This window comes from Sorex fumeus, unplaced genomic scaffold (assembly GCF_029834395.1).
Source record: "Sorex fumeus unplaced genomic scaffold, SorFum_2.1 ptg000051l, whole genome shotgun sequence".
Lineage (NCBI taxonomy): Eukaryota > Metazoa > Chordata > Mammalia > Eulipotyphla > Soricidae > Sorex > Sorex fumeus.
In genome coordinates, this window is record NW_026606108.1 from 32201500 (window position 1) to 32228375 (window position 26876).

General features: G+C 51.9%; 1 protein-coding gene across 1 annotated transcript; it reads left to right on the forward strand.

The window, feature by feature from the left end:
* Positions 1-203: 203 nt before the first annotated feature.
* On the forward strand, positions 204-26703 carry SLC22A5 (solute carrier family 22 member 5). Its single transcript, XM_056124850.1, has 10 exons — positions 204-771; positions 7310-7413; positions 14376-14530; positions 15384-15555; positions 16766-16892; positions 18908-19008; positions 20895-21109; positions 23580-23762; positions 24615-24750; positions 25303-26703. Exons 1-10 carry the CDS (start codon positions 379-381, stop codon positions 25388-25390), a joined length of 1674 nt encoding a protein of 557 aa, XP_055980825.1. The 5' UTR covers positions 204-378; the 3' UTR covers positions 25391-26703.
* The last annotated feature ends 173 nt before the right edge of the window (positions 26704-26876 follow it).

Here is a 26876-nt window from a genome sequence, read left to right on the forward strand (position 1 = left end):
CCTGCAACCCCGCAGCTCTGTCCGCCCGCGGCCCGGGCCCCTCGCGCCGCCACCCCCGGGGCCGGGTCCGCCCACCCGCCGTCACGCGCGGCCCAGCACCGCCCCGTCGGCGGGCGGGCCTGGCAGCCCGGGCCCGGAACCCGCCCCGGTCTCGCGCCCTATGTAAGACCGGCCGCTGCTGCGGCGCGGCTGCAGCGGCCGGAGCTCAGCGTCAGGCCAGTCCCCGGCCCGGCCCCGGCCCCGGCCCCGGCGCCCGTCCCCGCTCGGCCGCGCGGCGGGTACCCAGCGCGCACGCGCACACTCACGCTGCGCCCCGCCCCCGCGCGCCGCCGCGTCCCGGATCCCCCGGCCCGGGCGCCGCGGGCAGCTGACGGCGGCATGCGGGACTACGACGAGGTGACCGCCTTCCTGGGCCAGTGGGGGCCCTTCCAGCGCCTCATCTTCTTCCTGCTCAGCGCCAGCATCATCCCCAACGGCTTCAACGGGATGTCAGTCGTGTTCCTGACGGGGACCCCGGAGCACCGCTGCCGAGTGCCGGACACCGCGAACCTGAGCGACGCGTGGCGCAACCACAGTGTCCCGTTGCAGCTGCGGGACGGCCGCGAGGTGCCCCACAGCTGCCGCCGCTACCGGCTCGCGGACATCGCCAACTTCTCGGCGCTCGGGCTGGAGCCGGGGCGCGATGTGGACCTGGAGCGGCTGGAGCAGGAGGGCTGCCTGGACGGCTGGGAGTACAGCCAGGACGTCTTCCTGTCCACTATCGTCACCGAGGTGGGTACCAGCCTTGCATCCGCACCGAGCTGGGGCATGGGCAAAGGACGGGCGAGGGGAAGGACGCTCGCAGTCTCTCACGTCACTCCAACAAGTGCGCGCGTGTCACTGCCCCAGTCCTAACAACGGTGACGGGTGTCTTTCAGCCTGGTGGTTTGCAAACAGTTTGGGGGGTGGCACCCAGACAGAGCACAGGTGTGCAGCCGGTGGCCACCTGGATGAGGGATCCTGGAAGACCCAGTGCCCCGGAGATGTGCTCCAGCCTGAGTGGGAGCGGCTGTGACCCTGCAAAGAGGCAGAGCCAAGTTTGAACCAAGGGACTGTCACTCTTTTCCCTCCAACATCTAGGGCATCCAAATTATCCTCTTCTTTTCTGACTTTCCTGTGTGTGTTTTGGGGTGCCCTCAGTGGTGCTGACGGTTACCCTGGCTCAGTGCTAGGGGAGGTCTCCCAGTGGTGCCTAGGGAACCAGGTGGTGCCAAGTGGAACCTAGGCAAGGCCTCTGAACTGCCTTCATGACCTTTTCCTGAACTATTAAAATTATATTAAGCATGTCTTTAATTTCCTTTCTCCAGTTATTCTGACCCTTCCACCCTCCCCTCAAAATGGCAACCCAGCCGTCCCTTGTAAGGAATTATTTGGCTTTTATTCATCCGTTGACGGTGACTTGTTAACCTGAAATATTTCAGGGATTTAGTTAAAGCATACAACCTTCATTCATGGGTGGGAGAAACTTTCCCAGTTCACAGATCCTTGAGGATGAATTTTTCTGGCTCCCATAGACATTCCACCGTCACCTGGAGGTAGATATATGACATGATGTTAACAGTGCATGTTTGATGAGCTTTGCTAAATTCAGACATTGGTGCTCGCTGGGGTCTCAGCAGAGCTAAGCCAGTCGGGCAGTAGGAAACCAGGCTTCACCGCATGTCCACCATTGAGAATTGGCCTGTTAGGGGAGGCTCCTCGGAGGAGGCGCCCCCTCTAAGCAGAGTACTGCTCCAAAGGCCCAGGTGTGAAGTGGGAGAGCAGAGTTCACGCTGAGGTGGCTAGGGCTGGGGATGGGGGGGGTCTCACAGGTCCTGAGTAGCCTCAGACTCTAATGAGCCTTTGCGGGGATCATAGGGTTCTTTGGGGGGTCTTTGTGTGTCACTTCATCTTTCACAGCAGACTGGTGCTGTCTGGAGGGACCATAGGTCTGCATGCCTGTATGCACATGTGCTGGACATGTTTGGACAGTGGATGTCCCTGGCGTGCCCTATATAGGAGAGTGGCTAGAGCCCCACAGTGATCTTGTAGCTCATGACATCGTTCCAGGGCCCTGAGGCACTGTTTCTTGGCAAAAGAGGTATGGAGTAGACAGAGCTGATGGTACTTTGTGGCTAAGTACACAATCAAAACTTCTCAAATCCTCCGTCTCAGCCTCCCAGGCAAGTCCGTCAGCCTACGGGGAAGTGTGAATGGCGGGACACTGGACAGATGCCACACATATTCTGTGACACGAGTCTCTACAGGCTGGGAAATGGGGAGGCAGTGAAATGAGAAGCCAGAACATCTGCAAGCTTTGCCGAGAGCCCTAGATCCCTCAGCTCACCTGCTGCTGCCCAGCCACCCCTCCCTGACTTGGGCTGTAGTGATGGTGGCATCAGTGAACTCCCTATGACACTGCCTTGAAGGGTCCATGAGCTCTGGGGTTGCCAGTCTTGGTTTCTTTCGTGTTACTCTATTGATTTAGCTGTCTTAGCAGTTTCGTAAGAGCTGCGTGCCCTTTCACCTACTTACGGGTGCTAAGTCTTCTTGGGAGGCAGGATTAATAGTTACTTAGCCCTTTGGGGATGCTGGAAGGAGAGGCTGTGTTCAAGCTGCTTCTCCACCCCGTGAGATTGAGAAGCCACTGCTGGACACAATCGCATTAACCTTCTGGGGGCTCCGTTTCACCAAAGCCCATTTTCACCCAGCCCAGACAGGACCTGCTGACCACTGCAGCCAGTCCTGTGCCCACTTAGTGTCTTCCTGCCTGCCCCCTACCCCCTTCATTCATAGAGGAGTTGAAGGGATTGAATTCTTCACATGGCTTTTCTACCCACAGTGAGAATCTCAGGTCTCATGTTTGACTATGTTTGGTTTTTGGGTTTTTTTTTTTGGGGGGGGGTTGTGGGTTTTTTCCCCTTGTTGAAGTTGAATGAGGTGCACACAGCCCTAACTTAGTGGTAGAATCTAGTCTTTACATTTCCCACAAGTCCTGGCAGGACATTGGATGAGGGGGCGGGCATTCAGGGTGATTTCTGTTGATTGGATTAATGAATGATGAAGAATGAATTAATGAATGAATGATGAAGAACACTTCTCTTAAGCTGGACTGCTGAAGAAGAAAACACGGGTTTTTAATTTGGGCCGCCAGAGAGTGGCTGGGAAGCAATGAAATATGCAAGGGAAATGTCATCCCCCTCCACAGATCAGGGTTTGATCCCTACTAGATCTGTGATGGCGTTAGGACTGGTAGAGAAGAGGGTACATGCATGGAGTCTGAGGGAAAAAGTGAGACTGGTTTGCTCATTCGGTTCTAGAAAGCTGGCTCCCACCATGGTCCCTCAGGCCTCCCTGGGTCCTGGGGAATCAGAAAGCAGCACCCCCCACCCCATCTCTGCCCCCTGCTGTGGGAATCTTGCTACTTCCTCAGGTGGTCAGAGAGCCATGCTTTTAGCTTTCTTCCTAGTCTGCCAGAAAGGTTCCTTTAGGGATGTCTAGCCATCCTGGCACCTATGAATTAGGGTCTATTCAACTAAAACTTGGCAATTTTGTGCCCCCTCATTCCTACCTTTCTGATTCTCAGATCCTCCCTGGCCATGCCCTTGGCAACACTATGGCTCACTCTTTGTTGTCCTGAAAAGCACCTTTCTCTGGACTAAGTTTGCTATCAGCCTTACCATATGCTTAGACAAGTATTGGAAAATGGGGACACCCCACCGTTATTCACAAGCCCTTCCAGAAAAAAAAATGCCACATCCACCAGGGGCTTTGGACATTCAGGGCTGACTCTGGGCCTTTGTGACGGTCTCCCTCAGGATCACCCTCATCTGCTGGGTGCTTTTGGCCAGCCACCTGCATATGGACAGGCCTCCTGATCCATCTCAGCTGACTAGCTGAACCCCTTTCTAGTAAACTCAGGACCAACATACTGGGTCAGTGTTCTGGCAGCTGATCCAGGGAAGGGGATGAGGGAGAAAATATTGTAGAGATTGAAATTCAGGGTTCATCTGGGGTTTGGGCCTGGAGACCAAGATTATAGGATACAGTGTAGTTGAATGTTGGCCATACTTTTATTCTCTATTCTCTGACTTTCATACCAAGCAATTGTCAAACTTATGCTCTGTGCAGGCTCTATTGGGGATATGATAGCCAAGGGTTTTCTTGGTGCCCTGGCTTCCTGGGAGCAAGGACCCACTGCTGACTGCAGCTGGAGGCAGCTGAGATGTCTCTGGGAAGTTCAAGACCATCAGTGGCCGGGATGCTTGCCCACTTATTTGACCACTGATGCAGTCAGAGGGCACTTCTCAGTAAGCACTCCACCCTGAGGGCACAGACCTTATCTCTTGTCCCTTCCAGTCACCTTTAGAGGTAAGAACACTCTGTCCCAGGGAACTACATCATCCTGAAAAGCAGCACCAGTCAAGTATTGCATACAAGAGACACAGTTTCCTCTCTCCAGAATATCAGCAGCTTTATTGAATACAAAGGACATGCTACACATAAGTGAAGTACACAGTTTGAAGAGTGTAAGACAGTGTGTGCATGTGTGTGAGCATCAGCATGTGTGTATGTGTGTGTGTGTGTGCGTGTGTGTATGTGTGCGTGTGAACTGTTGCCCCTAAGACAGGCACAGTTCTCTCTCCAAGAGTGAGGGCATATGGCCTCCTGCAAGATTTGCTTCCAGACTTTTACAAGTTGTACCTGCTTTCACAGTTCACTCAGGTGAGGGGCAGCAGTGCTAAGCCCCTGACCCCTGACCTGCTTCTTAACCCTGCACTTTTTATTCTACCTTGCACTCTCTTATCTGAGAGTACACTCCATGCCAAGTGGCAACATCATTGAGCTGGTGGTGGAGCTGCTGAAATCATACCTGGGAAGGTAGGAACTCCGTGTAAGATTCCCCAAGTCCTCTGTGAACACAACCAGCCCCACCTGGACTTACAGGCTTCTCATGCCACCCCTTCTAAGGAGGACTCAGTCCAAATCCTGGAGCTCTGTGTAACCCATTTGGCAGTTGACAAGTAACTGGGTGGAAACCTGTCTCTGCACGTCCTCAGGTTTATGCCCTGAGACCTTTCCTGACCCTACTCACAGATCCCCTGGCCCAGTCTGGGTTCCTTTAGGAGGACCCAAAGCCAAGCCCTGAGCATCCTCAGGAACTGCCTGTGTTGGGTGGAAAGCAGAGTCACTTGAGCGTTAGACACTCGCTCAGAGTTAGCCGGACAGACTTAGGTGCCAATGAGACAGCTTGGAGCCTGCGCCCAGGTGAGCTGTGGGCGCCTTATTCCCTGCAGAGAGAATCTGAACTGATTCTGGGCAGCAGCTAGCCTTGTCACCCACAGTTCTGTAGAAGTTTGGTATTGGGAGACCTGGAGGTTGGATCGCTGCTGCCCAGCACTCAGTGTGGCAATCCCGTGGAGTGCCTGGCCCTTGGGAAAGCAGGGCTATGTGACAGCCACGGGCTCTTTACCACTGTCTTTGTTTCTGTTGCTAGCAGGGACCTGAAGTCTGGACATCCAGACAGCAGCGCCTCTCACACTCAGCTCTGTCTCCTCTTCTATACCTGTCCTAGCTTGAGCAGACCACCCTGGACTAGGCTGCTCAGGGGGTCCCCCAACTCCTCTCCAAGGTGGGGTCTGAGCACTGGCCACACAGAGGGGATTTGGCCAGAGCCAGGGCTCAGACCCTCATGCCCGGCTCCAGTTTGGGCTTCCTCTTGGTTGGGCAGTTTAAGGTCAAAGCACAAACACTTCCCTGGGGTGGGAATCGCTGTGCCCTTCCCAGTGTTTGTAGGGTCCGGGACAGTAGTGCTAGCAGTGATCCTAAAAGACCCTTGCCCCAGCTCCGGACATCTGGGGGTCACCCCTGCTCCTACTGAAAGCACCCCTTCCTCCCCACAGCAGGCAGAGGTGCACACTCACTTTCCCTCTGTCCCAGGAGAGGCCTTGTTCCAGGACGCCGTGCACACCCAGCCTCTGTTTGTCACTGGGGAGCTGGTGGCTGTGGAGGGTGAGATAGCGGCCGGCGCCAGGCAAGCAAGGGTCTGAAATTCCTTGGAGGGCCGCCTTCTTGGTTACCACGGGGCAGCCACTCTGTTCTGAGAAATAGTTTTCTGGAAACCACAAGGCTTCCTGTCCAGGATTTTCTTCGTTCTCTTGGCTCTCTGGTAACCTGTGGTGGCCATAGTTTGAGTCCCAAAACTATGCTCGGCTCAGCAGTTTGGGGACTCAGACTAATATCAGCTTCCCTATTCCCACAGACTTCTTCCTGGTCACTGGAGGGGGGACTACAAATTGAGCTCTGGGAAGCACAAGTCACACAGCCTTCTCCTACCTCCCCCGTGCATACAAATGAGGGACAGGAAGGCATAGTGAAGTAAGGGGAAACTTGTCCGAGGCTGGATAACCAGTAACAGCCAAGTCCCAGTCTCTCAGCTCCCAGCTCAGAGCTGCCAGCTGTAGTGGGTCTCATGTTGGCACAGCATTAGGGACCTCAGATGCAGACGTCACCAGGGTCCTTGGCTCAGGGAGGGGGCATGAGCAGGGCTGAAGGAACAGGTCCAGATGGTACCCTCTGGCCTCAGACCTCAGTGTCCCGCTGTGGAACCACTCCTATGCCAATCCTGTCCAAGGTCCCAGACCCACTGAGCTGGTGCCCTTCTCTATCCTCCACCCTGGGTGCTGCCCAGATTCGTGGCGGGGACCCAGGCTCTGTCCAGCCCTACTGCACAGGATCCTAGTGATACACATGCAGTATGAAGGGAATTAGGTATTCTGACTTCATTTCATTGTTATTTTTATTTGGGATTTGGGGGCCACAACTAGCAGTGCTCAGGGCTCACTCCTGGGGGAGCCTGGGGAACCATATGTGGTGCCAGGAACCAAACCCAGGTCTGCCACGTGCAAGGCAAGTGCCCTACCTGCTTTACTATTACTCTGGCCCCATTCTGACTTCATTTTCTAAGACTTCAACTTAAAGCATTTCCCTCCTCCCCCCATCTCCAGCCTCCTGAACAATGCTCAGGTGGCCTGATACCACACCCAGTGACAGTCCCGGCTCTATGTGCCTGACCACCGATCTCAGTCCCCATGCTGTGATGCTGCCCATGACCCACCAGGGCCAGGGCCACCAGAGCTGTATACCCATCAGTGGTAGCGTGGGGTGGAGGCATGCAGTGCCTGGATCAGAGTGAGGGTCTTGCTTATACAAATCACTATCTTCCTGGCCCCAAATTAAAAACATTTTGAAAAACTGAAATGAGCACTGCATTGCTGTTCTCCTCTTGCAGTGGAACCTGGTGTGCGAGGACGACTGGAAGGCCCCGCTCACCATCTCCTTATTTTTCGGGGGCGTGCTCGTGGGCTCCTTCATCTCAGGGCAGCTCTCAGACAGGTAAGGTGGCTTTCTGTCCCCTGTGTGTCTGCCCCCAGACCTTGGTCTCTGGGAGTGTTCGCTCAAGCTAGGCCCTTGCATGGCACCAAGACACTCCACATCTTATCATGTACAATTCATTCAGAACCAAGAGCCCAAAGCCTCCATTTCCTGATACCTGCTGCTCAAAGCAACCTGAGCCAGGGTCAGGATCCAGTTGAACAGGAATTCTGCGAGGATTCACCTTCTGCACAAATCCAGCTGCCTTTTCCTGGTTGGCAGTGACCCTTTCGTGTCCATCAGAGAGGGGGCACTGCACACTTGCACACATGCTGGATTGTGGAGTCCTCCCTCCCCTTGCCAGGAAAAGTACAGTGGGCAAGACCATCCACAGAGCTGAGGTCACTTGGCTAAGGTGTCTGAGCTTATGGCAGTTCACAGTGAAAATGGGGTTGCGGTTTAACTTGTGGTTAATTTATGTCTTAAAGAGAACCCAGCATTTTTTTTCAGAAACATTCCCTGGTTTCCATGAAGTTTCCAGAGAGATCTAGTATATCATACCTCCATAACCTAGAACTTCAGGGTCTGTTGGAGAAGTCCATGGGAAAAGAGCAGTTTTCAGCATGGTCCTGGGCCACTGTAGTCCATGTGAGGGCACCCCTAAACTCTATGGGTTCCCCACACCTCCACCCTGCGCACAGGAGTTCCAGCTGATTTGGGTTTTGGATGGAAAAGTTCAGGATGATGGGGGTGCAGTGCCACCAGCAGGTCAACCTGTACCCGCAGCACAAGTGCATCAGTAGCCTGATGATGCCTTAAGGCTTCCTGATACCCCAAAATTGCTACTGAACCAGACCCCAACAACACTGGACCAAGTTTCCTGAGAAATAAAATGGCCAAAAGTTAGTTATGAGGGAGCCATACCCACAAACCACCTCTGCCTGAGCTATACAAGCTCATTTATCAGCCTCACTTCAGAGAACCATAAATAAATTTATAAAGAAATCTATAAATCTTGAAAGAGACCAAAAGCCACAGTTAGTCTCAGACCCGCTTAAGGCTGAACAGACCAGGGTTAATCAGAGAGGCGAATCAGCCTGGTGTCTGCTCAAGCAGAGCCTCAGGCAGCCACTTCCTCCCACATTCCAAAATAGGCACCATGCCCCTGGCCAGACTCCACATCTTGGGATGGTTCTCACCGAGATACAGTCTGCTGAAAATTTGGGTATGTGGCTTTTGTGACTGAAATCTCCAGGCTTTCTTGAGGCTGAGCTGCTTCCCCCCCAACCCCCACCTCCCTGTACCTCTGGAAGCCTCAGCAGGCACTCTTCTTCACATCCCAATACTGCCACCCAGTTAAAAAAGCTACTCCAGCTTTACCTTCCCGATAAAAATACTGAATGCCCTGAACAAACACTATGATCTCGTAGTACCTGTATTGTAAACCATAGTGCACAAAAGGAGAGAGAAGAAAAGTGCCTGCTATAGAGGCAGGCTTTGGCGGGGTTAGGGGCGGGAGAGCGTTGGGAATGTAGGAGGGAAACGGGGGACACTGGTGGTAGAAAATGTACATCGGGGGAAGGATGGGTGTTGGACCATTGTATGACTGAAACCCAATCATGACCATCTTTATAATGGTCTGTCTCATGGATAGTCAATTAAAAAAATTAAAAAAGAGACAAAAATTCAGGATGAGAATGTCATTCTCTCTCAGAACAGAGCTGTTTTCCCCCAAATGCGAACTCCCAGTTGTAGCAGCGGAGCAGCCCTCCCGCCCTCTACTGTTGCTGGTCGAGAGAAATCTCCTGCAGAATGTTCTGCTGCTTGCCCCAAGTCACTCTGTGAGCGTGTCATGGTCACGATCACTCTTTAGCAGACTGGCTGAAAATCCTTGGAACTTCAGCCCGTTTAATCTTTTGGAAATAGAAAAATTTATTGGAAACTAGAAGGGAAAGGAAAGGAAATTCCCCAACCGGAGAGGAACTTTGTATATGAGTAAGTTGTCTGTTTACATTTATGATTTTTCTCTTTACCTGAGAAGTTTTTCCTAGTACATTTCTCTTTTCCAGCGGGTCACCTAGTGGTGGAAAAGGGGCCTGCTGGGGAGATCATTCAAAGGGCTGGAGCACGTATTTTGCACTCGGAGGCTGGGTGTGATCCCCAGTGCCAAAAGGTCCACATGGCTCACCCCACCCTACCCCACCCCCGCCTCTGTGTGTTGCTCTGGGACAAAACAAAATGGAAGGGGTGGGCCCATGGGAGTTCCTAGAGTGAGCCTGAAAGAGTTATTCTATGTAAATAAAGCCGACAGACTTGCCCTTTTGGGAGAAAGGCATTTGCTTCCCCAGATCCCTCACCTGGCAGTGAGCGTCAGTTGACTGCAAATGTTTATTTAACAAACATGCAGTGCACCTGATGCTCTGTCCCAGGCACTGGCGATACAGAGATTGAACTTGCAGTTCCCGTGAGCAGAGCACACACTCCAGCCCTCTGCGCCAACTCCCCTCTCCTACTCACCCCATGCCTGTGCCAGATGCTTTTAAAAAGCACTGTAAACCTTTTTTTTTTAATTTTCAGGATAATTTAATCCTCCTGACCCTATAAAATGGGAAGCAGTATTCTTCTCATTTTACAGATGGGGAAACGGAAAATTGGAGGAGTTAGGACTGTGCCCGAGAGTTGGGCTTCAGTGAGAGCCCCAAGGAGCTTTGAAAAGCATGAGAGTGATGTCATATTTGCATTTTTTTCAAAAAAAACACCATTTTTGATTTTTGATAGCCTCGTGGAAAAGTGTTTGAAAAGAAGCAAGAGAGGTTGTGGAGAGAGCAATTTAAAGGTGATTTCAGTGATTGGTGCAAAGATGATTGATGGCTTGCCCAGGGGGACAGAATGGGTAAAAGCGGAAGGAGTTGAAAGCAGGGGGATTTAGTGCAGCCTGGACACAGGAAGCCCAGGGAAGGTTCCAGACCACACAGCCAGGCGAGCGAAGCCATCCTTCCTTCCCTAAAACACAGAACTCGAGCAGAGCACCTGCTCCCCATGATGGGATGTTGCGTTTAGCTCAAGTTCTAAATTGGGGGTGGCTGAGACTCCTGCATGAAAGAACTGAGTGCTGAGTCAGGGGTGTGGAAATGCTGCTTCGTGGGAGATTTGGTCCTCAGAAACACCTGGGGTCACTATATAGGATCCCCCACCCCCCTCAAACCGTGCCTGTGGGTGAGATTGTCCAGCAGGGTGTAAAGTGGGAAGAAGAGGGGTTCAGGCCCTCCAGGGGTGTGCCATCTGGATGAGTGGCACCTTAGATTCAGAGGATTTACCTTTATGTGAAAAGTTCAGAGTTGAAATTCAGTGGGGTTTTTTTGTTTTTTTTTTTTTGTTTGTTTTAGTTTTGTTTGTTTTTTAGGTCACACCTGGAGATACTCGGGTTACTTACTCCTTGCTCTGCTGGTACTCCCGCTGGTGCTCAGGGAACCATATGGGGTGCTGGGGATTGAACCCGGGTTAGCTGCAAGCAAGGCAAGCGCCCTCCCTGCTGCACTGTTGCTCTGGTGCCTCAGTGTATTTTTGTGTCATGGACTCAGTAGATGTCTGTGAACTGATTCCCTTGGAACTCCAGTGGCTCCATGACTAAGTCAAGTGTTGGAAGTTCAAGTGTTGAAGTTCCCAGAGATTTGCTCCCAAGGGAACAAAATAAGGCTGTGGAGGACTACCTTAGTGTTTGGAAGAGCTAATGTGGTGGTTTTCAAACATGATTTTTTTGTTTGTTTTGTAGTCACACCCAACTATTCCCAGGGCTTACTCTTGGCTCTGCACTCAGGAATTACTCCTGGTGGTGCTGGGGGAGTATATGGGCTGCTGGAGATTGAACCCGGGTTGGCCACATGCAAGGCAAGCTCTCTCCCCACTGAACTATTGCTTCAGCCCCCACATTATTGTTGTTTGTTTTTTTAATTAGCAAATTACTTTTAAGGATAATCACTGAAGTCCATTAAGTGAAATGAAAGTATGAGGTGTGAGAGCTGTCCCACTGCCGCTGCCTCCCAGGGGAGGCCCAGGGCCCGCAAATCAGTCTGTGGATCTCATTACTTCGAAGTAAGCCAGAAGAAAAATCCAGAACCAGCAAATCAAGCAAGATTTATGCCTTCAGCTAGTTGTCTGGGATAGCAACAGAAATTTTTTTTCTTTAGCACAAAAGTGTAGCAACCTTTGTGGCATAGAAAAAGTCTTAAAATTCAAGAGCAATAACAATGGTTGTTCTAATAGGGTTGTCAAAGGATTTTATCTGACATTATTGAATCACCTTTATGTGTTTGAATTACCCAAAAAAATGGCACAGCCCTTAGGATTCATCCTGTTTTGTAGGGAAGTGTCCGAGCTTTTGTTGGCTTGCTTGCCAAGGGATCAAGTTTCTGGCCCCCACCCTGCACTGCTCAGCCAGAGAGCCCTAGGAAAAGGGGGGCGGGGTACCACTCATTTGCTGCTTCAGGGCTTCCCTGGTGCTGTGCAGATGCTTTGGTTATCTGGGTCCCCAACACTTGCCTTCTACAAGATGCTGCAGCCTTTGTGTTGTGGTCCCTTCCCCCCACCCCCAGCTTGTTTGGGTTGGGAGTAGGAATTTGGTTGTTAAACTGTTTTCATTATAGATTAGGTAATGCAGCTATAAGTGTTAAAGTTTATGGTATAAAGTTACTGCACCCCACCATCCCCAAAATGCTCACGGCCCTCCGCCACTATCCCTATGTCACCTCCGGTCCCCACCTCCATCTTCATTTTATCTTCCCCTCCCCCTGTGGCTTGTTAATCAGTGATAATCTAAGGCCAAGGGTTTGTCATTGTCGGCTCCTGTCTGTTCCCTTGTTTTGTCTCTCTCTGTGCCGCACGAGTGAGGTCATTGGTGTTTGTTCACCTCCCTCTGGCTTACTTCGTTTCGCTTGCTGCCTGCCAATTCACTTGCAGTGAGCTGCAAGTTGTGAAACACATACTGATGTTTTGAGTCCGAGAACTGCTTTGTGGGGGGCTGTGCTGGGCACTGTAAGATGTTTAGCAGCATCTCCGGCCTCTACCTACTAGATGTTAGTAGCACCCAGACCAAAGCAAAAACCTGTTGTGATGAGGAGAACCCAAGCTCTCAAGCAGTGCTGCAAAGGCCCCGGAGTCCAGCCCCTCCCCAGCCCTGGGCGTTCTGGCGCCGGCCACACTGGACCCTTCTGTTCGTCATGTGCTCTTCACAGTCTGCTGTGCTCCCCTCCCCTCAGAAGACCCCCAGTTCACCCTGCTTTCCTGAACCCTTGAGCACCTCTTCCAAACTGGAAACTAAAGGTTATCGTATGATTAATGTACGTCCCCCTCACTGTCCAGTGACATCACTGCAGGCCTCATCACCTTTCCTTTGGACCTCATCTTGGTGTCCTTCCCATCAGGGAGCTCTTTCTGCCCACAGCCAGCTGACCCCCGAGTAAAGGGGCTTCCTGGGCTGTGCCATTGGTGGGCCTGGATGCCCGGGACACTTGTCTCAGCATCACTTTCAGTGATGACACTTTCAGTGCTTTGATGGGTCATCTGTAGGGGGAACTCTTTTTTGGGGGGAAGCTGGGGCCATACCAGGCTGTGCTCAGGGCTTACTCCTGGCAGTACTTGGGGGACTATATGGGATCCCTGGGATCGAACCCGGTTTGGCTGTGTGCAAGGCAATCGCCCTACCCGCTGTACTATAGCTGCAACCCTATGATGGGTCATTTGAAGTGTGATTACTCTCTCACAGACTAGGCCAGAGTTCCTAGACTTATTTGATGTACTGCCCAGTTTTCAGGAGGGAAAAATCATTCAGTGATCCCCTAGAAATCTACCATTTTCAAGGGACCAAAATAGAGAGACCCTCCCTAACACCCCCAACACCCTGCCACCCCACCACCACCACACACACAAACACACACAACCAGCCCCCAGGGCTGCTACAGTTCCTCTGGATCCATCTTTACTCCACTGGGGAAGAATCACCTGCTTTGAGAAATGCTGAGCTTGACAATAAGCTCCTTGATTGAGGACATAAGAGAAATTTTCCTCCATAATATCCCTATCCCTACTGCTATATGTTAGAGGCTCAGCAAACTTCATACTAGTGATACAATATATATATATGGTCCCCCAATCACCACCAGGAGTGATACCTGAGTGCAGAGCCAGAAGTAAGACCTGAGCACTGCCAGGTGTAACCCAACACCCCCCCATCCAAATCCTTTCCCTCATCTTTTTTGGGAGATAGAAGGGTTGGGGGAGGGAGGTAGAAGAGGGTAAGGGCCATACCTGCTGGTGCTCTGGGGCTAGTCCTGGCTCTGTGCTCAGGAGTGTCACCTGGTAGTACTTGGGAGACCATAGGCTCCTAGGGTTTGAAGTAAGGTTGCAAGGCAACAGTAACCCCTGTACTGTTTCTCTGGTCCTTCCCTCATCTGGTTTTGATTACAGTTTACATAGTTGATGTAGGCAAGTCAGGACCAATGTTTGTTTTGCCTATTTACCAATTTACTCATTTTTATTTATTTAGTTTGCTTTTTGAGTCACACCTGGCAATGCACAGGGGTTACTCCTGGCTCTGTACTCAGAAATTACTCCTGGCGGTGCTCAGGGGACCATATGGGATGCTGGGAATCGAACCCAGGTTGGCCGCATGCAAGGCAAATGCCCTACCCACTGTGCTATCGCCCCAACCCTCCAATTTACTCATTTTTAATGAGATGTTTCATCTTCTAAATAACTGATTTTTCACTTATATCCCAGTGTTTGGAGCCAAGCAGGAGCTGATGTGTTTCACTCCCTGGCGGCCACTGTGGTTGTGGCACTGCCTTCTAGGCAACCCCAGACTGCATGGTGGCCCTGGGGAGGGGGACTGTTCCTGCACAAGAGGTTCCTCCGTGAGTGGCTCTGGGGACAGACCCTCTCGCAGGTTCCTTGCAGCTACTTCTCTGTCACTCTCCTTTCCTTCCCAGGTTTGGCCGGAAGAATGTGCTGTTTGTCACCATGGGCATGCAGACAGGCTTCAGCTTCCTGCAGGTCTTCTCGAAGAACTTTGAGATGTTTTCCGTGCTGTTTTTCCTTGTAGGCATGGGCCAGATCTCCAACTATGTGGCAGCATTTGTCCTGGGTATGGCCCTCCAGTTGGAGTTGAGTACTTGATTCTGTGTTTCGCCATCATTCTACCAAACACTTTCTGGAAACAGCCGTGATGTCCCTCAAGGGCAAGTGGTCTCTAGCGACAGTGACTGGGATTTATTGGTGAACCTAATTTGTAGGCAGAGAAACTGAGTCAAGCAACGGCCCCAGCAGCACTTTTGCTGGACTGAATTGAGTCCTGTCCTTGGGCCTGCCACCTCCCAGGACTGAATAAATAAAAAGATGGAGGCATGACATGAGGAGCAGGGGCCTGGCTGGCACCCCTGCCAGGAAGAAAACTGCTTCCTCAGCACTGAAATGGCCCAGCAGCACCGCACCGATGACCTTCAAGGGCTGACCTCAGTATATGCTGTAGGACATCAACGTGTTCTCTGGAAAGTTGCCCATCTCACTGAGCTGATCCTAACTTATTGATCGTCGGGTTCCTTGTATTATATTGTGGAAAGTTTTTTTTTTTCCTCTCCACATTTAATAGAACAGTTTTTTTCCCCTTAATAACAATCAGTGTGCGGTTTATTAATGACTCACCCTTAATAAGTTCTCAGTAGTTCATGGAGGACTAACTACTGAGCCTAACTTGGCATCTTTAGTAGCATATGACTCTGGGAAGAAACTTTTTGTGGGAGGAACGAGGGGCCGGAATGGCCTCAGTCAGTCAGATAGTCTTGGACAGACCATCAGAATCCCAACTTCCCTAGGCTCAGACACTTAGAGAGAATTCGGGTTGCTTTCTTATCTTTATGTTGAAAATCATGCAGTAGAGGTCTAATAAGGAAATAGACTAAATTTATATACTAACATGACTCCTCCCTTGTTTTGAACAGGAACAGAAATTCTTGGCAAGTCAATTCGTATTATATTCTCCACGTTAGGAGTGTGCATCTTTTACGCAGTTGGCTTCATGCTGCTGCCCCTGTTTGCTTACTTCATCAGAGACTGGCGGATGCTGCTGCTGGCGCTGACGGTGCCTGGGGTGCTGTGTGTGGTGCTCTGGTGGTGAGTGCGGGGCCCTGGCCCCGGGTGTCTTCCTCCGGGCCTTCACTAGGGGGCAGTAGCAACTCACAAATCCCCATCTGGGCTCCCAGACACAGGAAGTAGATTCTTGAACAAAAGTATGTTTTGTTTCAGAATTTCCAGTCCCACTCCATACCCCCCATACACACACACACACACACACACACACACACACACACACACACACACACTCAGAACGGCGAAAAACAAGCATCACACACATATTCTCAGCCGGGTGCCTGGGTGGTCAGAGCGCAGGGAGAAGAAGAGGCAGTAGCTGGAACATGTGGGGGGATCCACCATGTGCCCCGACCGGAAGTTGTTAACCTGCGGGGCAGGAATGCTTCAGCCCTGGTGCTGGCTGTGTACTGCCAAGGTCTCGGTGCCTGTGGCACCGGGAGAGGCAGAATGGCAGTGTCAGGAAGTGGAAGCCCTCCTGGTGGAAGCCTTCCACAGAGGAAGCTACTGAGTCTGAGTTGTTGGAAGGGAAGAGGAAGCCCATTCCACAGAAAGGGCTGGGCACAGAAGGAGGTGCTGAGATAGGCTATGCCCCTCACCCCTGGGGAAGGGGAGATCAGTGTGAGACTCGTGGCAGAGACTCGTGGGAGAGGATTCCACAGCAGGACCCCTGGTCATGACCCAAGGGCTGGGGCCGCCTGTGGGGTGAAAAATAAGATCTGCAGAGTCTCAGAACACCCAGCCGCCCGGATAAGAGGAGGCTGACAAGTCAGTTAGGTGAATCAGGGGTAGAGATAAGGAAAAAACAGAGTCTAAGAGACCAATCCAGATGCTTCTGTGGACACTGGGACAAGCAGGAAATAATTTACAGCAAGGCCAGGGCTGGGGCTAGAGTGGGCTGGGCGGGGCTGACCTCAGACATGGGGTTCAGGGCCCTATCTTGCGCCTGTGACCTTAGTGTCCACAAGGGGGCATCGTGAATCTTCAGACGTGAAGGTGGCCCACAGCGGAATCCCATGGCGGTGTGCAGGCCTCTCCAGAGCCCACGCACCCAGAGTACTGAGTTCACCCATCAGGGCACTGCTGAGTGTGGTCTGGACCATGTCTTTGCTTTGGCCTTGGAAATCACAAGCTCTGGGCCCGAAACCTCCATGAACCGCTTGTGCTTAGGCTCTCCCAGGTCAGTCTGTCCAGCAGGAAGAGCTCAGTCAGTGCTTGCTCCGTGTCCTTCCAGGTTCATCCCTGAGTCCCCCCGGTGGCTCATCTCTCAGGGACGGTTTCAGGAGGCCGAGGTCATCATCCGCAAGGCTGCCAAAATCAATGGGATCGTTGCGCCCTCCACCATCTTTGACCCAAGTGAGGTAAGCGCTGCCTGGGAGCTGGCAGAGGGCTCAGTGACCCTGACTTGCCTGCCAGGTGCGAACACTACACAGCCCTGGAACCCTCACTGCGCCCAGGAGCGCAGCCCTCCCCTCACCCTGTCTGGCAGCTCCCTATCCACCCCCCCAATGTCCCCCGTCGGGCCCTTCAAAAATTCATGCTGAGGGACTGGGAAGATAGCACAAACCGTGGGGCATGTGGGAAGCCCTGAACTTGATCCCTTCCCACCCCACCCCCAACCATAGACTCCTTCCCAGGTACCACTGGGTGTGGCCCCGTAACCCCCCAGCTCTGCCTCCCAAGACCTGGAGGGGAACACCGCTGGACTGAGCATCGAGGCCCCTATCAAAAACACAGCAGACATTGATGAGAAAGTGTCAACTGTCAAAATCTCTTCATCTTTTCTATGGATCTTAGGTTTTCATACTTTACATTCTTCCCTTCTAGGTAACCGTATAGTTTAACCGTTGCTACAATAATAAATTGGTTTTTTTTTTAATTTTTTTTGCTTTTTGGGTCACAACCGGCGATGCACAGGGGTTACTCCTGGCTCATGCACTCAGTAATTACTCCTCGCAGTGCTCTGGGGACCATATGGGATGCTGGGAATCGAACCCGGGTTGGCCGCATGCAAGGCAAATGCCCTCCCCACTGTGCCATCACTCCAGCCCCAATAATAAGTGTTCTTAATGAGTAAGAGGTCTTTCACAAAGCCAGTGTTGGGGAAAACCATTTTTTAAACCTTAGGTACTTTGTCATCTAAAAAAAAAAAGAAAAAGTGCACAGTACCTAAAATACGAAGCAAAAATAGATGTGGCGTTACAAGTGTCTAGTGTCCTTCCACTGCCTGGCAGTTGTATATCATCAGCCGCCCGCCCCTTTCTCCTGCCCCACCCCTCCCTCCATGCACATGCTCACTCTCACGCCATGACTAATGTTCTGGCTTTGCCGGGTGCCTGGGGCTGGCTGGTGTCTTGTCCCCAGTCTTGCATGATTGGGGGAGGGCTTAAGACTATCTTTGCTGAGGGAGTCACGAATGTGTCTCTGATCTGACAGGAGCACTGCCCCAGCTGACCTGGTGGATGTCTGGGACACGAGAGGCAGATCTGAGCTGGGGAAGGAGATTCCTTATTAGAGGCAGCACATAGCCACTGGTCACCCCCAGTCCTGGCCCCGCAACAGCTGCCCCTCAGGCCAATTGGGATGGCAGCCTGTACCAAAGGCAGGGAGCAGGGAAGCGGCCGAGCGCACAGTTGAGTCAGGGGCAGTCTGGGTGAGCCCCGAGCCCCACGGCCTTCTTTGAGAAAATGAGGCTATTTCAGGGATCCATTAAGTCAAAAGTTGACCTTCTGTTGAACTGCTAAGTCAGGAAAAACAAGCTCCAAAGCTGGGTTTGCTTAAGAAAGCAACATCAGTGTGTTTAGACGTGTGGTTTATTAATGTCCTTGGCTGTGCCGAATTGCATAGGAAGTTACTCTGGGTGAAGCTGAGGTCAATTTTCCTGTTTTTCTATCCGAGATTTCCCCCCACCATCACCACCACCCTTGGAAGTAGCCCAGTAGCTACATGGTATGAGCATGCAAAACATTAATTCTCTTAAAATTTCAGATCAATAAACTGCACCGCCCACTTCCCTCTGACCCAGAGGGCAGCGCGCCAACCTAGGGAAAGAATGCTTCCAGGCCTCTCTGGAATGTGGCCACTGACAGGGAGGCTGGCCGAGGAGTCAGAATGGGCTTGGCCCTGCCCTGAGGCCGGGTCACCTACTTTTCCCCCTGGTTCATGTTCACTGAATTGTCACCAGCAAAGCCTGAGAAAGCGCACCTGCCCGCCCCCCCACCACCACTACCAATTTCACCACTCTTCTTCCCCTTCTTTCCAAGAAAACAGCCAAAGAAGCCTCACCTCAGAGGCACAGAGAGCCAAGCAGGCAGGGTTCTGGGCCTGTGACTGAGTCTCTGAGTCTCTCCCTTCCATGCCTTTGTCGTTTGTTCAGCTGCAAGACCTGAATTCCAGCAAGGCGCAGTCACACAGCATTCTGGATCTGCTCCAGACGCGGAACATCAGAGTGGTCACCATCATGTCCATAATCCTGTGGTGCGTAGTCACGCGGCCTAAGGGGCCCAGACCACCTCAGGCCTTTCTGGCTGCGGCAGGGAAACCTCTTGAATGTGGACATGTCAGACCAAAATTGAGAGCCTGTGTCACTGGGGAGTCAGAGGAACGGGCTTGAGAGGGAAGAGAGTCTTGGAATTTGGATAGAATCTCAGAAAAGGAGAATGGGGCGGGGCAGTGGGGGGGGGGGGAGGGCAGACTGATAGCACAGTGCATAGAGCATTTGCCTTGTATGTAGCCAACCCGCGTTCAGTTCCCAGCATCCCATATGGTTTCCCAAGCACCGCCAGGAGTGACCCCTGAGTGCAGAGCCAGGAGCAATCCCTGAGCATCGTTAGGTATGACCCAAAAAGCAAAATAAATAAGTAAATAAATGAAGTACATAGAGGCCAGACACAGTAACAACAAAGTCTCCAATGGAGACGTTACTGGGCCCGCTCGAGCAAATCGATGATCAACGGGAGGGCCTCGAGCAAATGAAGTACATACTGCACACAAAAATTTAAAAATTAAAACAAAAATTTTTTTAATTAAAAAGGAATGAAAACTGCTGCAGAGCTTTAGTGGGGGCACTCTAGGTCTTTGGGGAATCCCTAAGAGCCCTGGAGGGGTGGAGTCCTCCCTCACGGTGTATCCTAGTCTAGCAGTGCCTCTGACACTGAGAAGGGCAAGTGAGGCTTTTCTGAAGGAGCTAAGTCAAGACACCATGTCCTTTAGGAGCCAGAGGCTGCTGAATACTTTCTAGAAATGTGGAAGCAGGATATCCTCCTCCTGGCTGTCCAGAGACTGTCTCAGAGGCAGGACCTGAAGCCGGAAGCTCCTTGACGTTCCTTCACACAGTGCACTATACCCTTTGTGTCAGGCAGGCTTTGTGAGTTCCTGCCCGGTGGCCACAGGCCACTGGGCTAGGGAGATTTGGGCATCTCGGAGTCCCTGCTGCGAGGCTCAGCCAGCTGTGGCTATTCTGCCCCCTTGGGGACTAGCCAGGGAGGAGTGGTATCATGAGTCACCCAGTTCCATGGAATGGCCCAGGATTCCTCAGGGGCAGCACCCCACCCCTTCTCCACCGTAGCAGCCTGCCAGCCGTGAGTCACCCCTCCCGGAGCTCCTGCAGACTCTCCTGCTCTCCGTTTCCAGGGGCTCCCGCACAAGCCCTCCTGCATGATTGTCCCGGTTATGGTTTCAGCCTGAAGTTGAGTTGGTAACGGTCCCATCCCTCAAGGTCCAGTCGGCCAGTGCTGTTGAACACCCACAGGCTTTGTGCCTGCAGAGGGAGGGCCTGGGCCAGGGACAGTGTGGAACATGGAGCCCACTGTGGCACCTCCCGCCACCGCATCCCAGTTCCATGATCTTGGTGGGGTTTGGACATCCACCCCTGACCAGTCTATTCCAGGCTAGTGGCTCCGGGCATTTGGGGTCTTCTTTCTCCAAATGCCCAAGCTAATGATCGTTATTGATCTTCTCCCTCCAATTCTGCCACAGCCTCTCCTTCTTGGTAGCTGGGTGAGGGACCTTAGAGTCAGGATATAGGTTTTGTCAGTGCTTCAGTTTAGGATTATCACAGCTGAGAGGTAAAAACTGGAGTCACGGTTTAGTTTGCTTTTTCAATCAGAGCAAACCTATCTGAATTATATAATATTGTTTTTCTTTTTCCGAGCCACTTTCTATTTGGAACATTCTTGGAAGTGCTCTGGCACGGTTTATGCTGGGCTGGGGGAAGTTATGTTTGCTTCTTAGCGGTGAGACACGGGGTTAAGTCCACTGCCCTCTCGCAGCGGGCAGTTTCGAATTTCCTGCCAGTGCTATAGTTCGGGAGTGTGAAGGCGTGTGACTGCCTCTCTCCAGCTTTCCTTCTGCATTGCTTCCAGGCTGACCATATCAGTGGGCTATTTCGGGCTGTCCCTCGACACACCGAACCTGCATGGCGACGTGTATGTGAACTGCCTGCTGTCGGCCGTGGTGGAAGTCCCGGCCTACGTGCTGGCCTGGCTGCTGCTGCGGCACCTACCCCGGCGCTACTCCATGGCCGCTGCGCTCTTCTTGGGTGGCAGCGTGCTGCTCTTCGTGCAGCTGGTGCCCGCAGGTAGGTGGCCAGTGTTGTCAGCGTCACAGCTGTGAGTCCCCTGGCCTCTACCGGGCTGGCTCCTGCAGACACACTGACAACAGGCCGGGTCCTGCCCAGCTCACCTGCCAGGCGGCGTTCTTCACTATGAAACTCAGAGAATGGCCGTCCCCAACCCGGTGCTTGCCACCACCTTTGCTGTGGGAAGGTGGAAATAGGAGCTCCAGAGCGAGTGGCAAGTTTCATTCTCCATGCAGTTCAGGTGTGGTTGCTGCTACTTTTCTCCAGAGTATAGCAGAGGAGCGAGGGCCGTCACCATGGCTGCTCAGCCTGGCCCTCTCCTGGTTCCCTGTTTATTGCATTTTGGGCTCTAGGGGCTGGGAATGCCTCCGGGGGCAGGGGGGTAGGGTGGGGGGTGGTCCATCTGGAGCTACTTGCTCATTGCAGGGTGGCAGGAAGGGTAATAGGCAGAACCTTGTCCCTCCTGGAGTTCATCCTCCAGTCCTGCAGACCTGACAGGCAAGTCACACAGAGGATGGTTATGGTGCAGACAGGGGCCTTTTGTAGTAACAGGGCAGGACAAGGAAAACTAGTTGATAACAGTGGAGTCTCAGACCCCGTACCTGGGACAGGGCAGTTCCTGGTCAATGATGCAGAGGAAGTAATGGGGAAAGCCACAACAAGGAGAGGGTGAATGGATGAACCAGGTCCCTGAGGGGGTACCACAAGAATGAGCAGAATTTCTTGGAGGGGGTTACACCCAGCAGTGTTCAGGAGACCATAGCATGCTGGGGATCGAAGCCAGGCAGTGTTTTGTTTCTGAAGCAGTCTTGGGTAGCTCACAGATGGGAGGGAGCAGCCCTTCTCGATGGCCCCTCACATGTCTACCCTGGTGCCAGAACATCAGTGTACCCAGGGATTTGGGGGCCTCTGTGATGGGTTGGGGGCCCCTGAAGCTGGCAGTACTACACTAGAACAGCCCCCACTGCAGCATGACAGGGCACCAAGATGCATATAGAGGTTCACCCCAAAGTCAGGGTGACTCGTAGACCTTTTTAAAATTGGTTTTGGGTTTGGGTTACATCTGGAAGTACATGGAAGATACTCTAGGCTCAGTGCTCAGGGAGGTTGCTTCTGGAAGTGCTCAGGGCACCATGCAGTGCCATATGCAAAGCTTGTGCTCTCTCTCTGGCCCCTCACGGTGTGTCCTCACTGGCTAATGACACTGGAGAATGGCAGAGAAGAACATTACGAAGGGTCTGCTGGCCTGTCAGGTGAGATCTGAATGGGGCGTTGGCATGAATGTCCTGAAACTGAACTGCCACTCACCCATACATCCATCCTCCATTATTTTTCATGGCACGGAGATTCTGGGGTGACAGCTGAATCTCTGACGTGACTGTAACGACTTCTGGTATAGAAAATAGGGACCTTGGGGCTGGAGCAATAGCACAGTAGGTAGGGCTGACCCGAGTTCAATTTCCAGCATCCCATATGGTCCTCAAGCACTGCCAGGAGTAATTCCTGAATGCAGAGCCAGGAGTAACCCCTGTGCATCACCGGGTGTGACCCAAAAAAGCAAAAAAAAAAAAAAAAAAAAAAACAGAAAAATAGGGGTCATAATGGGGGAGGGGTGCTTCCCAAGCAGTGCTCAGGGGACTTCTGGCCACTCCCAGTGATACTGAGCCAACCAGACCTGGGGACTACTAGAGCCATACCTGGTAATGTGGGGAATAGGGGGAGGGACATGGGTACCAGGGATGCAGCTCAGGTCCTTGCACATATAAGGCATGAGCTCCTGGCCCCTGATCTGTCTCCTGGGTCTCAGAAAATCAGGTTTAATTGTGCTCTTGAGAGGCTCACACTGGTGGTCTCCAGTGAGGAGAGTCTCCTGCATCCCCACCTCCATTTGGTATTATCCCACACCTTATTCTACACTAGGGAGTTACAAAAACTATAGTTTATTTTATTTATTTATTTATTTATTTGCCTTTTTAGGTCACGTCCGGCAATGCACAGGGGTTACTCTGGGCTCTTCACTCAGGAATTACTCCTGGCGGTGCTCAGGGACTATATGGGATGCTGGGAATCGAACCCGGGTCAGCCACGTGCAAGGCAAACACCCTACGTGCTGTGCTATCACTCCAGCCCCAGAAACTATAGTTTAGAAACTGCCTCCACTCCCCCACACCCTAAAAGAAAAAAAAAGAAAGTATGTTTGTTTCAGGAACTAAAAAAGGGGATAAAAAGGAAAGATTGGCACCCTAGGGCCCAGGAAGATACCTCAGCAGGCGGAGTACATGTAAGAGCCTTGGTTTGATCACTGGAACCACATGATCCCCTGAGCAGTAACGGGATCAAACCCAAAGCACAGAGCCAGGAGTAGCTCCTGGATGTGGCCCAGACAAGTGAAAACAAGACCAGGACTTGCACTCTCTATGGCAGGGTGCCTTGGGTTGGACGCTACTCTGCTTTCTTTGCTTTTCCTCAGATCTGTATTATTTGGCTACAATCCTGGTGATGGTGGGCAAGTTTGGAGTCACTGCCGCCTTTTCCATGGTCTACGTGTACACAGCCGAGCTGTACCCCACGGTGGTTCGAAACATGGGCGTGGGGGTCAGTTCCACTGCCTCCCGCCTGGGCAGCATTGTGTCCCCCTATTTCGTTTACCTTGGTAAGTCCCATGGGGAAGGAGGATGGGCAGGAACGGGGGTGGGCAGTGCTGGTTGGCTTTAATATGAGCCGGAAATGGCTTGTTCACAGGGAGACAGGCGCCCACGGCAAATGGGACCCATCTGATACTGGATCTCTGCCTGGAGAGTGTTCTCAAAAAAAAAAAAAAAAAAGAATTCATGTCTGTTGTCTGAAGAACTGCATAGAGGCTTAGGGACCCCGTGTGCTTAATGGGAGAAAGGTCTATTTGGAATTAGAGTCTAAAAGGAACATGAAGGCCAGGGTGCTTGTTCACGACAGTAAACCCAGGATTATGTAACTTGAGGACTTGACACAATAGGTTCATTCTGTGAGAAGACTGGACTTGTGCTGTTTTATGTAACAGGGACCTATTTTGCTCTTCCTCACAACCGTTTTCTCATGGCAGCCACTGCTGCCTAGCCAGTGCTTTGTCGGGAAGAGTTGGCAGCTGGCCCTACAGTGCCCGGGATGCTTTGGGCGCTCCTGAGTAGACCTGACAGGCCGAGACACCTCCATGCTTTTACCTCAGGCAGACCAGATGGGGTGTGACACATCTGGAGAGGTGGCGGAGTTTTCCCTCTCCTTGGACGAGAACTCAGTGTTCCCTGGAGTCCCAGGAACCCAACACTGGGAAATAAGATTCGTGCTGCTCATGGTGGCCCAGCCACCTTCTCCTGAACTTCTCCCCTCACCGCCCTGGAGACCTGCCTAGGGGCCACAGTCTAATCTCTCAGCTCATTTTGTGGGAGAAGCAGGAAGGCAGGTGATCCACCCCCGTGGGAGCATTGGGGTCTGACTGTACCCCGTGCGGGGGGGCTTTGCTTTGCCCCAGGTGCCTATGACCGCTTCCTGCCCTACATCCTCATGGGAAGTCTGACCATCCTGACAGCCATCCTCACCTTATTCCTCCCAGAGAGCTTCGGCACCCCGCTCCCAGACACCATCGACCAGATGCTAAGGGTCAAAGGGTAAGGAACCCTCCCTGGTCACCGTGTCCGGAGTCAGCCTGGCCCGTTTCAGGTCAGGAGCCTCAGAGTAGGGCTCCCCTCAAATGCTCTCTCCACCAGTGTGGCCAGCAGAGGGTCAGAAACAGGGGGGTGCTTGCCACTCTTCTCGCCCATCTGACCTGGCGCAGGCCGCCTTGGTGCCAGGCCCATCTCTGTAGCCGCAGTGGAGTGCAGAGATGAAAAAGAAACATTAAGAGTCGGCTAATGATTTTCTTCCCCCTTCATGTGAGATGTCCTCAGTTCTAGGTTTGGTTTGGTTTTGGGTTTTGAGGTTTTTTGGCTCACACCAGGCGGTGCTCAGAACTTACTCCTGGGATGACTCAGGGATGACTCCTGGAAGAGCTCAGGGGACCATATGGAGTGCCAGGGATTGAACTTGGGTCAGCCACATGCACAGTCTCATGTACTATCACTCCAGCCCAGTTTTGGGTTTTGTTGGCTTTGAGACTCATTGTTTATTTGTTTGTTTGTTTTTTAAGATCACACTAACACTTGTTTGGCTTGGTTTTACAGGATAAAATACAGGCCAGCTCCAAACCACACAAAGACACTAAAAGATGGTGAGGAAAACCCCAGGGTGCTGAAAAGCACAGCCTTGTAACACAGCCGCCTGCAAGTGAGAAGGGAAAGAGGAGACACTCCAGCTGTTGCAGACACGGCTGTCAGTGGCTGTCTCTGTCGTCTGTCCTGTGGACCCTGGATGTGTCTCACTAGGGGATGGACAGCTTGTCTCAGAGGCCAGTTATGGACCTAAGGCCCACATGCCCTCCTGGAACACTGCCCCTGGCCCCACAGACACCTTCAGATAGGTACTATTACAGTGGACTTTGCACCTCCTAAGAAGTTTCCTGTTCTCGGGACCCAGTGGGATTTGGAAACTCGAAGAGGCCTCTTCTAAATTCCCACTTTAATTTCAGGTTGGGAAGGCTTGAGAAACCAGGTAGGGCTCATCTTCCTCACCCCCACCACCAATCTTCTCTCTAATGGTGCACTTTAAGGAAAAAAAAGAAAATTCACAGAGTTTGATTTCTCGCAATTTTTCAATACCAGGAATAACAGGTTGTTGTTTCCCCAGAGCAGGAAATCACAGGCCTGGGGAAACTTGAAGGTAATTGATAGGGAGGATGGGGCAGCTGCCAAACACAGGGCAGCACCTGGGTCCGTCCGCTCCGAACACTCGGTGTAGCCAGTGGGCAGACTTGTTTACATCTGATGTAGCATCTGACTTGCCCAGGCCCATCGCAGACGCATCATTGCATCCTGCTGTGGAAATCCAAGCTGCTCGCTACTAAGGTTTCTTAGGTATGGTTTGAAGGAAGTGAGAAAGAGGAACAAGCCCGCTCTCTTCTCTTAAAACTATTTTGTGGGCTTTATTCATGCTTTGTTGTTTGTTTGTTATGTCTTTTTCTCTTTAAGTTATTTGCCCTGCACAGTAGACTTGGAAAGACTGGTTCTTTAGACTCCTGGTTTGTGTCTTTTTTGAACCCAGTAAAAAAGGTTGTTTGTTTGTTTGTTTGTTTGTTTAATCACTCTGGTAGTGGCCTACAGTTGCCACTTGGGCAGGGCTTACCAGCCTTAACCTCTAGCACTTCTGAGTGCCAGAAATGCTGTTGTGTACGTTGTGTGTGTGTGTGCCTTTTATGAAAGCTTAATGAGGAGGGTGGGGGGTGGCTAGAGAATAACAAAGAAGAAACTTAAGTTGTATTCAGTCTTTCAGAGCTGTGCCATATGGGCTGGGGTGGGGGAGATATTTTGTGTTCAGTGTAATTGTCTTTTCTTTGCTGATTATGTTACCATGGTACTCCTAAAGCATGTATTTCGCAAGGTTGAAAACCATATTTTTTGTGAAAGCTACTGAAGTGCCTTGGGAAATTAAGATGTTTTAGTAAATTAAATGACTTTTTTAAAATAATAGCAACTGCCTACCAGCCTTCTACATACCGTGCCATCACCTGACTCAGCCTCATGCACACTTGGCCTCCTTCGAGGAGTGAGCGTTAGTCTCCCCAGCCAAGATTTAATCCCTGTGTACTTGAAACCTTCACTGTTCATCAGCCACAGACCGACCGTGCTTTGCGCAAACGCCT